At 34.4% G+C, this 14620-nt stretch overlaps 1 protein-coding gene and 1 long non-coding RNA gene across 3 annotated transcripts in view; one reads left to right on the forward strand and one right to left on the reverse strand.

Annotated features, from left to right (window-relative positions):
• snx17 (sorting nexin 17) overlaps positions 1-14620 on the forward strand; it is a 40612-nt gene that overhangs the window by 1131 nt on the left and 24861 nt on the right. For both annotated transcript variants that reach the window (XM_051875005.1, XM_051875006.1), the window contains exons 2-4: positions 5225-5299; positions 7428-7545; positions 10533-10597. In XM_051875005.1, coding sequence (XP_051730965.1) covers positions 5225-5299; positions 7428-7545; positions 10533-10597 — 258 coding nt within the window. The remainder of the gene's footprint in view (positions 1-5224; positions 5300-7427; positions 7546-10532; positions 10598-14620) is intronic.
• The window catches only part of LOC127502251 (uncharacterized), a 114072-nt gene continuing 108368 nt past the window's right edge, over positions 8917-14620 (reverse strand). The window contains exon 2 of the long non-coding RNA XR_007926804.1: positions 8917-9094. This is a non-coding gene — a long non-coding RNA (uncharacterized LOC127502251). The remainder of the gene's footprint in view (positions 9095-14620) is intronic.

Below are 14620 nucleotides of genomic sequence, written 5' to 3' on the forward strand. Positions count from 1 at the left end.
ATGCTTAAACACTCTAGATTTGTAGAAACGCAAATTTTAGTAAAATATAACAAGCTCTTTCAGTTGTAAAAGACTCGGCGTTTATAAGCGAATCAGTTGAGTAAGCGATTCAATGACTCATAACATTAGCCACCACATAACTTGCATAATAATAACCTGCATAAAAGTGCCACTGAACGAATCCGAATTAATCTTTATAGTGAACAGACAGATTAATAAAGCGTTAAGTTTTAGTTCAAATAAAGGTGTTGTGTTTCTTTAAATGAAACTTTTAAGTAACTACTTTTAAGTGTATATGAATATTCATGTCTGTTATAGGAGTATGGCTAATATTTGTTAAGAATATGTAGTACATGATGTGATTTGTACTTTGTAACATTTTCATTTTTAATTTCCTAAGTGAGTACATAAATACATTTTTATATATATATATATAATATAATATATATATATATATATATATATATATATATATATAGTGCTGTCAAACGATTAATCGCATCCAAAATAAGTTTGTTTACATAATATGTGTGTACTGTGTATATTTATTATGTATTTAGAAATACACATGCATGTATATATTTAACAAAATTATATTTATATATAAAATATTTATATTTATTTATAAATTATATATGAATGTATAAATATACATGTAAATATTTATTTATATATGTGTGTGTGTGTGTATATATATATATATATATATATATATATATATATATATATATATATATATATATATACATATATATACGTATGTGTGTATTTATACATATATATACGTATGTGTGTATTTATACATAATATACACAGTACACACATATATTATGTAAACAAACCTTTATTTTGACAGCAGATATATATATATATATATAATAAAATAAAATACATATGTATTAGCAGACAAAGCATTCATAAGTTTAGCTTAAAACCGTGTCTGACACCATATGACCTGGTGAATAACAACAAGGGCACAAAGACCAGCAATTATCGCATTGAAGCTGCAGTCCATTTAGGAAGTTTGTCACTTTCAGTATTTCTATTTGAATGTTTGTTCAGACTCCAGCTAGCACCTTCTAGAGTTGTTGTTGTTGTGTGAATTGGATTCACAATGTCTCAGTTCCTCTGGCTTCTCTCCCTCAGCCATATGCAGTGCAAGATTGCCATTTCTTTCAGCATAACAGTTAATCAGTATAACAGGAATATCTGTCTCACTACTCGGAAGACATGACACTTCATTTGTCTATAGCCTATCCGTAACAGACAGCTTCAGCTCCTGAGGTTACATCTGTATTGCACTGAACTGTGTGGATTGATTACTGAGCTGTTTAAGGACAGACATTGCGGTCTAATCTTCTCGTATAGGTGTCTGCAGATGTAGTGCAGATGTGCAGCCAGTAAATGATTTGAATAAAAGCTGAGATTATTCATGAGCTCTACTGTGCACATGCTCTCAGTACACCTAAAACACCTCAATGGTTTTCATGCACTGACATGAAGATTAATTATGAATCATTCCTAACAGATTGACTGCAGAAGTTGTTTGTGTTCATCTGTGGCATTGATTCAGAGCGTTTCTCTGTCATAGACACTGACTGTCAGTGACGCTCTCAACAGACGAGTCTTTCAAAGCCAATGAGAGTTAAACTGGCCAGATATGTGATTCACACTCACCTTTGACTGCGCTTATATTGTTGTTTCACTTTCTTGGTGACTAGATACTTGCCTTGTTGTTTGGCACAATTTTAGGTGTCTTATAGATTAAGACACTCTAAAAAAAATGCTGGGTTAAAAACAACCCAAGTTGGGTTAAATATGGACAAACACAGTGATCGGGTTGTTTTAACCCAGCGGTTGGGTTAAATACTTGACCAACCTGCTGGGTAGTTTTATTTAACCCAACTATTGTTTAAAAATTACTGTATCGCTGCAATAAAACTGCTGGGTTTGTCCATTTTCAACCCGACTTGGGTTGTTTTTAATCCAACATTTTTTTAGAGTACAGGACAGGTTCAGTGCTCAGTGTTATTTTACATATTTATACAGTATTATTGTTTTTATAAATACTTTGAATTCGCTTTTATTTACATATTTGAGTTTTTTTTAATAATCTTTTATTATATATTTTAATTTTAGTTTAAATTTTTCTCATTTTATGTGTTTGCCATTTTATTTGTTTATATATATTAAAGTTTCTAAATAGTTTTAATTTATTTTTTATTTCTATTTTAGTTTTATTTCAGTTAGTAATTTTAGTACTTAACCTTATTTCAGTTAGTTGCAGGCAGCATTTCAAAATTGTAATTTAAAATATTTATATTTTATTTTATTTCAGTATTATTTCAATTAACAAATGTTTTAATAGTTTTTCTTTTTAAGTAAATAACACCGACGCTGCTAAAACTTTCTAATAGTGCTGTCAAATCGATTAATCGCATCTTACATAAAAGTTTGTTGACAATATGTGTGTGTGTATATATATATATATATATATTATATATATAATATACACACACACACACACATATATATTACTTTTTTGTTATTATTTATATACATGTATACACACACAGACAAATAACACAAACTTATTTTAGATGTGATTATTCGTGATTAATTGATTTGACAGCACCACTTTCTAAAGTCGACTCAAACTGATTTAAATCTTGAGAACGAGTGTTTGTTTCTCTCTCCATTCAGCTTTCACTCACGAATGGAGGTGGTTTTCTTCAGACATCTGAAGCGTAACGTTGTCTTGGTCTGTATTAGGCAGGAAGTTGCGTAGTAAACTTTGGAGCCGTTTATGTCACAGAAGATGCATACTTTGCAGAAGAGCCACAAAAATGAGTGGGCTGCGATTTAAATGACACACTTCCCGTTTCAAACAAAAGGGCAAAAAAAGTATGATGTTTTGTACTTCCTGAAGACTTGCATACTCAATCTTACTTTTTTTTTTTTTTGTTTTTTTGTGTTTTTTTGGAGACAAGTAAGGGCATGGCAGTATCATTCTGCCACTGTCAGGCTTGTTCTAGCTTTGGTGACTTGCATGTATGAGTTTCAGTGGTTTCATTCTGTGCTGTCAATAATTGGGTCATAGCGTCTCATGCGCATCCGCCGGGGTGTTTTCAGTGCCACTGAATGTGTGTGAATTCTGTAAGGTCAGTGAGACCATTCTTATAGTTTGCCACAGTAAGATGAGAACGTTACACAGCATCAACTTCCTGTCCTGAAACAAACCAAATTGAAGTAATATATTTTTGGGTCACAACCGCTCTGTATTGTTTGTCACTTACTTGGTTTGATTGCAGATTCTAAAGGCCACAAAAATGGCCAAGAAATGTTTTTGATGTTTTTACTTAGTGTCTTTAAAACAGCACCCTTCATATTGTTTTTTCTTTCTGAAGTCTTTCTTTTGAAAGTTTCTGTACCACCTACAGACGTTTTGGTTTGTGTCTAGTTGATACATTGCATGTTTTCTGTAATTTAAGTAGGCTAATAGTTCAGTCTCTTTCACTACATAAAGAACAATGAACCAGTCTCTCATAACCTAAAGATATGCAAAATGATCAGTAGTCAAAACAACAACTAATCAGTAAGTCAGACATTAGTGCAAAAATGTGTTCCTCAACTTTATACATAGCTGTTTCAGATAAGACAAAAACCAGCGAGCTCACATTCCTTTGACAATAAATGGTGGCGAGAAGTCCGTGCATCTTAAAATATGATTATTGTTTCTTCCTGATTGTATCTGTTGGCGTGGATGCAATATCAGCAACAGCTGGAAAAGGGTGAACTGGTTTCCAGGCTCAATAACACTTCAGATGCTTCTTGTAAAATAATACTAAGACGCCACCATTCAAACAAGCTGCTTTGATATAAAAGTTTCTCATTAACTAAGCGACTGTTCATAACTGATACTGTTTTTTTTATTTCAGCGTCTAATTGTGTTTCACTTTAGAATTTATTTAATAATTTGATATTCCAGAGTGTTAAAATAATTATTATTTAAATTAATGATTTTTTTTTAAATAATGCACATGGTTTTAGTGTATATAAATATCAACTGAGTGTTTATTTTTATAATGTACGCATCCATTCAAACGTGGGGTCAGTAAGATTTAATTTCTTCAAAAAGCAAGAAATTAATACTTTTCTTCGGCTAGGATGCTTTAAATTGACCTAAAGTGGCAGTAAAGACATAAAAAGTTTCTATTTCAAATAAATGCTGATCTTTTGAACTTTGTTCATCAAAGAATCCTGGAAAAATAATAATAATGTTTCTTGCGCATCAAATCATCATATTGAGAATGATTTCAGAAGGATCATGTGACACTGAAGACTGGAGTAATGATGCTGAAAATTCAGCTTTGATCATCGGGATAAAATACATTTTATTATATATTCACATAGAAAATAGTTATTTCAAATTGTAATAATATTTCGCAATATTGCAATTTTTACTGTATTTTTAATCAAATAAATGCAGCCTTGGTGAACAAGAGACTTCTTTCAAAAACATAGAAAAAAATAAAAAATCTTACTGACTCCAAACTTTTGTTTGTAGTATCTATGAGTAAAACCTTCCTGTAGTTATTGATGGGCCTTAAAGGGTTAGTTCACCCAAAAATGAAATTTCTGTCATGAATCACTCACCCTCATGTCGTTCCACACCCGTAAGACCTTCGTTCATCTTCAGAACACAAATTAAGATATTTTTCTTATGAAATCTGAGAGCTATATGACATAGACAGCAATATAATCAACACTTTCAAGGTCCAGAAAGGTACTAAAGACATCGTTAAAACAGTCATGTGACTGCAGTGGTTCAACCTTAATGTTATGAAGAGACAAGAATACTTTGTGCGCAAAAACAATGACTTTATTCAACAATATCCTCTCTTCTGTGTCATTCTCATACGCTGTCAACATTCAGCGCTTCCATGTTTACGTTTTAGTACCTTTCTGGACCTTGAGAGTTGTGGTTAAATTGCTGTCTATTGAGGAGTCAGAGAGCTCTCGGATTTCATCAAAAATATCTTAATTTGTGTTTTGAAGATGAACGAAGGTCTTACGGGTTTTGAACAACATGAGAGTGAGTAATAAATGACAGAATTTTCATTGTTGGCAAACTAACCCTTTAAAGATGACTCATGAATGTCTATTGAGTGTTTATTTTTATAATGTGTATATAAAGACTAACCAACTGTTCTTTCTTCTTCAGGCTTACAATATCCATGTGAACGGTGTCTTGCATTGTCGAGTACGTTACAGCCAGCTCCTGGGCCTCCATGAACAGGTGAACACACATCAGGAATTGTCTTGGAATACTAACACATGAAAAGCTGTTTGTGTCAAAACACAATAGTTAGTTATGAGTCACTGGCTGTAAAATCATCCAGGGAATATCTCAGTGCTGTGAAATGCTTTCTGAGACCGTGAAATGTATTCTGAAAATGTACCACTTCCCTGAAATTGAGGAAATGAAACATAATTAGAAATTACAGTAGACACAGTAGCTGTTATAGTATATTTGTTTAAAGGGGTCCTTTTTTAACTTTAGTTAGTGTGTGATGTTGCTGTTTGAGCATAAACAACATCTGCAAATTTACAACGCTCAGTTCAATGCAATGCAGAAATCGCTTTTTAAGGACTACAACAGGCTTAAAATTTACATAAACCCCGCCCCCGAGAACACACAACAAAGGGGGTGAGGCCATGTTGGGCTGCTTTAGAGAAGAGGAAGAGTTGTTGTAGTGGAGTGTTGTTGTCATGCCGTCATTTTACACCAGACTGCTTCACAAATAAGGGTCAATTCAACACTGGATTTGCACAAAAGATTAACATGACGACACATGCTAGTCGATGAGTTGAATCAACTCCACAGAAACTACATAAATTTAACCACTAACCGTTCAGAAACGTCCAGTTTCATTCTAAAAGTTGTAACTTCTTCCTGAGTCTCTCCATCAGTGTCGACTCCGGTTTGAACAATGTAAGGCTGAACACCGTTACTGACAATCCTCATTTTGGCTGCGTGAGATTCTCCAGCTTTGTTGTTGTTGAGCGACCGAAGCGCGAGCTGTTAAAGCTCCGCCCTCTTCTGGAAAGGGGGCCGGGAGCAGCAGCTCATTTGCATTTAAAGGGACACACACAAACGGCGTGTTTTTGCTCACACCCAAATAGGGGCAAATTTGACAAGCTATAATAAATGATCTGTGGGGGATTTTGAGCTGAAACTTCAGACACATTCTGGAGACACCAGAGACTTACATTACATCTTGTGAAAGGGGCATTATAGGACCTTTTTAATTCAAATATATTCATTGGGATGGAGAGCCAGTGAAATACTTATGGATATTTAAATCTAAAATTCAAAAACCACAGCTTTTCATTATTGTATTAAGCATGAATTTAAAGTAACTAAAGTGAAATTATTGAATATGTAATGTTGAGCTTGATTCATTTTTGGTTATTATATATGTTTGAAAAGGGATTGTTGTGATGTTAAATGAACAGTTTTCTGAATTAAGTCAATTTTATATGTGAGGCAGGGTAAATTTCTTCAGCACTATTCAGACCGTATTCATTTTAAGATATTTTAATTACAGTTATTAATATAGGATGTCTGTTAAATTTTGTCCTGATTTGGACATGATCAGGCTCACTGTAGTTTTTAGCCAAAAACACATCAGTAATTTGCTTCATAATATTTACTGAGGTTGTGTGAGGAAAAACACAGGAATGTTTGATTTGGACTGGATTAGAATCACAAAGTTCGCTTGTGAAACACGAATTTACTTTCTCGTCCAAATAGTAAAGCTGTGAGCGAATTCTCCAGTGTTGAAGAGGTCAGACATATTCCAAATATTTGGAAGTGAAGCCTCATTCTCATGAAAGGATCTGCTTATTACCTTTCTTACACCTACCAATTTCACAAACTCAGTGTTTCCTCATGAATGAAAGAGAACTTCAGTGATCTCACCATTAAGAGCATGTTGTGTTGTTTCAAAGCCGCTGTTGCTAGGTAACAGGGCCCAGTCAGATCATACGTGGTCATATGATGCAATCCGTAGAGGCTGTCATGGTGTGAGGCTCGCAGTTAACCCTTAAAATGGACCTCTAAACACTTGTTTTAGTTAACGATAGCAACATTGATATAGTTTCTATATAATTTTTTGTTATTGTGCCATTGAATAAAATGCCAGTGACACAGATGGGGCAACAGCAGGCATGATTTCAGTAGATGCTGTGAAGTGTAAACAGATTTATTAGCGTGGGGCCTGAGAGACCCACAGTCAGCAGGCTCGAGTCCACCGCGGCCAAGGGCAGGCAGTGGTCAGTTTCGTTTTGTCCTCTCAGAATAACCAAACATTCTGTTTGACCTTATCAGTTTCAAATGAACTTTTCTTCCTGTGTTCTTTCAGATAAAAAAAGAATATGGAAATAATGTGGTGCCGGCTTTTCCGCCAAAGAAGATCTTCACTCTCACACCGCCTGAAGTCGATCAGAGGAGAGAACAGCTAGAGAAGTACATGCAGGCTGGTGAGAAACACCTTTTTTTACTTGAAAAGTTCACAATCAAAATGATCTTTGTGGCTTATGGTCAGTGACTGAGCTCATCTATGTGCTAGCGTCATCCTAAAAATGACAAAATTCACTTTTAACAGATATACACTACCATAAGATTAGGGTTGGTAAGATTTTTTTTTATCTTTTGCTCACCAAGGCTGCATTTATTATGCAAAAATACAGTTAAAACAGTAATATTTAATTTTTAAAAGAACTTTTCTCTTTTAAAATATACTTTTGAAATTCCTGTGATCAAAGCTGAATTTTTAGCATCATTACTCCAGTCTTCAGTGTCACATGATCCTTCAGAAATCATTATAATATGCTGATTTTGTTCCAAAGAAATTTTTTTTTTTATTATTATTGTCAATGTTACAAACAAACATTTTTGTGGAAAACACATGATACAATCTTTTGTAATATTATAAATGTCTTTACAGTCACTTTTGATCACTTTAATGCACCCTTACTACGCTCTAAAAATGCTGGGTTAAAAACAACCCAAGTTGGGTTGAAAATGGACAAACCCAGCGGTTGGGTTAAATGTTTGACCAACGTGCTGGGCAGTTTTTTTATTTAACTCAACTATTGTTTAAAAATGTTTTAAAATGTAAAAATCAGACACATAATTACTAGAGGCAACAATAATAATCAAAAGGTGAACATTTATTAATAAGCAATTTAATAAATGTTTATTATTCAATTATTATTTATTAAACGTAATAAATATTTTAATTTCCAACCTATTTTTGGGTTCATTTTAAAGGATTAGTTCACTTCAGAATTAAAATTTCCTGATAATTTACTCACCCCCATGCCATCCAAAATGTTTGTGTCTTTCTTTCTTCAGTTGAAAAGAAATAAAGGTTTTTGAGGAAAATATTCCAGGATTTTTCTCCATATAGTGGACTTCACCGGGGTTCAACAGGTTGAAGGTCCAAATGTCAGTTTCAGTGCAGCTTCAAAGAGCTCTACATGATCCCAGACGAGGAATAAGGGTCTTATCTAGAGAAACCATCGGCCATTTACTAAAAAAAATAAATAAATGTATATACATTTTAACCACAAATGCTCGTCTTGCACTGCTCTGTGATGCTCCACGCATTACGTAATCATGTTGGAAAGGTCGCGCGTGACATATGCTTCCAACTTCAAAAATCATCTGACATTGTTGTTTTACCTTTTTTGTAAAGGTCGTTTGATTTAGTCTTTGCACGTTCACTTTGTAAACACTGGATCGGTACTTCCTCCTACGTCACGCGTGACCTTTCCAACATGATTACGTAATGCGTGGAGCATCACAGAGCAGTGCAAGACGAGCATTTGTGGTTAAAAAGTATATAATTTTTATTTTTTTTATAAAATGGCCGATGGTTTCTCTAGATAAGACTCTTATTCCTCGTCTGGGATCATGTAGAGCTCTTTGAAGCTGCACTGAAACTGACATTTGGACCTTCAACCCGTTGAACCCCAGTGAAGTCCACTATATGGAGAAAAATCCTGGAATGTTTTCCTCAAAAACCTTCATTTCTTTTCAGCTGAAGAAAGAAAGACGTGAACATCTTGGATGACATGGGGGTGAGTAAATTTTTTGAATTCTGAAGTGAACTAAGTGATCAATATAGTAATTTTTTAAACAATAGTTAAGTTAAATTGCCCAGCAGGTTGGGTCAAACATTTAACCCATCCGCTGGATTTGTCCATTTTTAACCCAACTTGGGTAATTTTTAACCCAGCATTTTGTGTAAATAAAAGTATCACTTCTTTCAAAGAAAAAAAGAACAATCTTTAACACTAGTGAAGGCATTTAAAATTGACAGTTTTATGAGAAAATGGCTGGATTGATGACTCATCCTGCACTACACAGATTTTTATCCAATCGAACACTCTGTAGAATGAGAAAGCCCCTCCCTCTTACACCACTTAACTGTGATGTAAGCCTGTTGGCTATTTAAAAAAATCATGTGCACCCAGACTTCCTGTTTCAATAGGAAATGTGTCAACAACACAGTAATGTTTGTCAGCCTTAATCATTCATATGGGGTTTTATACGTCATTTCTGCTGTTCCTGAAGAGGACGAAGCTTGTTAATGTTCTACATTGTCATTCCAGAAAACATCAAGCTACCGATATTGTACGGCGTTAAGAGTTTTGCCATGCATGTCATTTCACAGGTTATGGGTGAGGTTTTCTGCACACAAAAGGAAATCAGCAGAGCTGGCAGCACCAAGAGCCGTTTGCTCTAATCCATTCCAGCACTGGCACTTTCCATCGAACAAGCTAAGCCTTGTTGAGCTTATTTGCTCACAGTCTGGAGCTGCTCTTGGCTTGGGCTCCCCTCAGTTACATCACTGAGAAACATGGTTATGGAAAATTAACCGACACAAACACACAAGCTGTTCAGAGCGAATATTTCGTTAGTTTGTGCAAATGTCTTGCGGTTGTTTGCTCGTGTGCTATATTGGAAGTAAAAGTAAACATTTATGTTGGTCAGTTTGCCTCCAGCGGCTTTTTTTTTTTTTTTTTACGCAACACTGAGGTTATTACCAGTCAGGAAGTCATGGAGGTACTTTTAAAGAAGAAGTCTGTATTGTATAACAGACTAGTTTGAGTTAACATGATTTTGAGTAATAGGAAGTTCAAAAGAGCAGCATTTATAAATAAATTAAAATAGGTATCTTTTGTAACAATGTAAAAGCCTTTTAATTTTGATCAATTTAATGCATCCTTGCTGAATAAAAGTATTAATTTCTTTCAACAAAATCTTACTGACCCCAGTGGTAGTATTAGCTGAATGTTTATTTTCTTCATTATGTATTGTATATGTTTGTGTGTTTCCACAAATAGCATGCTATTCTGATGTAAGAGTATAAAAGTAAAAACAATTACCTCCATAAGTTTATTTAACTACATTTTTATATCAGCTCGAAACCTTTAACGATGAGCTTTTCTCCCCACAGTGCGTCAGGACCCCATTCTGGGATCCAGTGAGGTGTTCAACAGCTTTTTGAGAAAAGCTCAACAGGTAGAATTTCTATATACTTTTTATTTACTGAAAGTGTTAAATATTTCTTATAATTTGAAAATTAATTGTGATAATTGTAAATATAGTAGTTTAACTGCTGCTATTTTAAATATTGTAAACATACATATGAAAGCTTTATTGTTTACAGTTGTTTTTGAAACCTTTATTGTTTTAAAGTTTACAGATCGAGAACCTATAATGAATAAAATTATATTGGTATTGTCGCATGATTACCCACTTAACCCTTGTGCTGTGTTGTAAACCCTATCACACTCGTGGTGTTAACGGTCAAAAATGACTGGCCTACAAAAAATTGCTTATAAATCTCGCGTTATGCTACATTATCACCAAATATTGGATTTAACCTTTTTGTCAGCTTGTTTTCTTTCAATTAGGACAGGTTTTGTGTTTATTTTTGGAACTGATTGATCGTAGGCCTCATTTATCTGAGCTTATGTACCTCAGTTTTTGAGTGAAAGGAAAAAAAGGGTTATTTGTGGATAATTTTGTCAATTTTGCATAAAATATGAAAAAAAATTGCACTGTTTATCACACCAGTGTGCTTTAATGTTTAAACAGGAAATTTGTTTTGAAATGTTTTTATTTATTACAAAATGGCACAGTCACACTTGTGGTGTTCCCGGTCAAAAATGACCGGCCTGCAGAAAAATAACTTATAAATCACTTGTTATGCTATATTATTAGCAAATATTGGATTCAATCTTTTTGTCAACCTGTTTTCTTTTAATTAGGACAGGTTTTATTTTTATTTTTGGAACTGATTGATCGTAGGCATCATTGATCTGAGCCTCACTGAATTGAAGTTCATCTCTGTGCAAAAGAAAGCCTGTAATACTCAAAATAGTTTGTTTGTGTTCATGAATGTGCGCAGATGCACAAGTATGCATCTATCCACACACGCACAGGTCCGAGGCCTTTATTTTTGCTCGCCTTCATGTATATATGTGAACATGAACGTGATAAACACCTGAACACTAATTGTTTCTCTAAATTTTCAACTCCCCCATTCATTTTCAATGGACGGTCATTTTTGACCAATATAAGTTCAGATCAATGAGGCCTACGATCAGTCAGTTTCGAAAATAAATACAAAACCTGTCTTAATTTAAAGAAAACAAGTTGACAAAAAGATTGAATCCAATATTTGCTAATAAAATAGCATCACAAGTGATTTATAAGTTATTTTTCTGCAGGTCCGTCATTTTTGACAGGGAACACCACAAGTGTGACTTTGTGCCATTTTGTAATAAATAAAAACCAAAATAAAAATATCTCAAAACAAATGTCCTGCTTAAACATTAAAGCACACTAGTGTGATAAACAGTGCACATTTTTTTTTAGTATTTTTTGTAAAATTGACAAAATTATCCACAAAAAAACACTTTTTTCACTCAAAAACTGAGGTACATAAGCTCAGATAAATGAGGCCTACAATCAGTCAGTTTCAAAAATAAACACAAAACCTGTCCTAATTGAAAGAAAACAAGCTGACAAAAAGATTGAATCCAATATTTGGTGATAATGTAGCATAACGAGAGATTTATAAGCAATTGTTTGTAGGCCAGTCATTTTTGACTGCGAACACCACAAGAGTTACAATGTGGAGAAAAACCCATAAAAAATTACAATAATTATCAAAAAAAAAAAAATTGGGAAGTTGTTAGACTCAGGGTGAGTAAAGTCAGTAAATTTTAGTCCAATGCGATAACATTAACTAGCATTTTTGGGTTCGGAAAAATCCTCTTCGGGTCAAAATGACCTGAACACAACATGAGGGTTAAGCATTTCAGAGGGGTCCCTTGAAAATATAACTGAATTAGGTTAGATTAGATTTCCCTTTCCATGTTCAAAAATGTTCTTGACATTTTGCTATTAGCTTCTTTATTTGACTTTAGCTTAATCAACATTTGCATAATTTCTAATATGTCTTCAACTTTTATGGTGTCTAAATACAGAAGTGATACAGTTGCTTGTCAAAGTTCACCCAAAAGTTAAAAAATTTGTCATCAGTTACTCACCCCACCTAATTTGGTTCTCGCACGTCAAGCCAACATGTTTGAGCTTCTGTTTACCACAGCTGTGTGTGTTAATGAAAAAGCCTTAAATTCAATCTGTTCTTCATATAAAGCGATCGAGTCTCTTCAGAAAATTGACTAAACCGCTCAATTCACATGGATTAGTTTTACGTCCTCTTTATGAACTTTTTGAAGAGTTAAAGTGGTAGTTGTGTAGCTGTCAATGAAGGGACAGAAAGCTCTCAGATTTCATTAAAAATATCTCCAATTGTGTTTCAAAGATTAACAAAAGTCTTATGGTTTTGGAACGACATGAGGGTGAATAAATGATGACAGAATTTTCATTTTTGGGTGAACCCTTTAATAACTTCCTCCACCTCTCCTATTAATGCTAAGCATTCAAAACACTGCAAAAATGTTTGAGCCAAAAATTAAGCCATGTTCCTAGCCATCCAGTAAAAGGGTTAAATATTGGTGGGTTTGATTTATCTCATTTCCTCCTCAAGATATTCTCATGTGAGATGAATTAAGAACCGGTTCATGTTTATCTCAGTTCACTTCCTTACATTCTAGTATTATCCTGTACTACATTTGTTGCCTGAATCACATTCATTCTTTGGGAATTTTACCCCCCAGCCCACATAGATATTAATAATTGTGCAGTCAGATCCCGTTCGTCCCCCAGCTGCCCATCAGAGAGCAGTCTGCAGGAACAGAATAAGAGATTAGACTTGGCCTTGCGTTTTCATTTTCCAATCTCTGTAAAGATCAGCTGCTGCTCTGAGACCCTCTGCCTCAGTGGGAGATGAAACATGCAGGAAGGGGGTGAAAAAGATGAGTTTGCAAAAAAGTGAAATATAGGACAGTGAAAGAACAGTGACTCTACTTTTTTTTTTTATCCGTATAAACTGTGTGCTGTAGTCAGGCTTTTGGCTTTAATTCCAGTATCTTCTTACCAAATCACAAGTCCTATCTAAACACCTACATCTTGCGATAAGCCTGGAACTATACAGTAAATCAAACAGAAATCAAAGCATATTTAATCTAAAATAAACATGCCCTCATGATGTGTAGGCTTGAATACACAGGAAATGAAACTTCTCAGGCTGAAAGGGTGTGATTAACAATATTAGTACTGCATGTTCATCAGAATACTCTGAGATCAGCTGAACAGGAAGCATCAGAAGTTGAATTAGAGATCAGCACAAAGGTGTTTCCCCAAAACATTTAAAGGGGTATTTCACTGCTGGCAAAATGGGCTTTAAATAAAAGTTGGCTGCCTGTACAGTAGATAAGCAAAAAAAAGAAAGTTTGAAATTGGTGATACATGACTACAGAAAGCAGATAGAAGTAGGTAGGAAAACATCAACACCCATAATGCACTGGGCATGTTACCATCCAAGGCCACTCCCACCAGTCTGCTATAGATAGTCAAATATGCCATGCTTTAGTTGGAAATACTTCTTAGCAAACTTTTAGTCATAATGGTGTCGACTTATATCGTGCAAGAATTCAAAGAGTAAACGTTTGGCGGGAGTGAGTTACTTTCGGTTTTCAGTGAAGGATCCAGCGTGTTGTAGGCAGCGGCTAAAGACTGAAAAGAATTGTAAATACGGAGAAAACACAGCGACGGACAATCTGAAAAACCTCCGTGTTTGTAGTCAACATTTCAAACTGGATTACCTTGAACAGTGTTTTTGGCCAAACAGAGGGGAAAAAGTGAAACTGACGTTCTGTCATTTCCGCTAAAGGGTATGTATGAAGTAGCAAAACGGATAAGAAAGCTTTTGTCACAGTGTTCAATTTTTACCATAATGCTGTTAAAAGCGTAGACATAGTACAGTAAAATTTTCAGTGATTAAACCTATCCTTACAATAACTGGTCTGTTAAAGGTGCTGTGTGTAAAATTTAGGAGGATCTATTAACAGAAATGCAATATATTATAAATAACTATGTTTTGAGTGGTGCATAAAGACCTTACATAAT

Source organism: Ctenopharyngodon idella, chromosome 20 (genome assembly GCF_019924925.1).
Source record: "Ctenopharyngodon idella isolate HZGC_01 chromosome 20, HZGC01, whole genome shotgun sequence".
NCBI classification, from domain to species: Eukaryota; Metazoa; Chordata; class Actinopteri; order Cypriniformes; family Xenocyprididae; genus Ctenopharyngodon; species Ctenopharyngodon idella.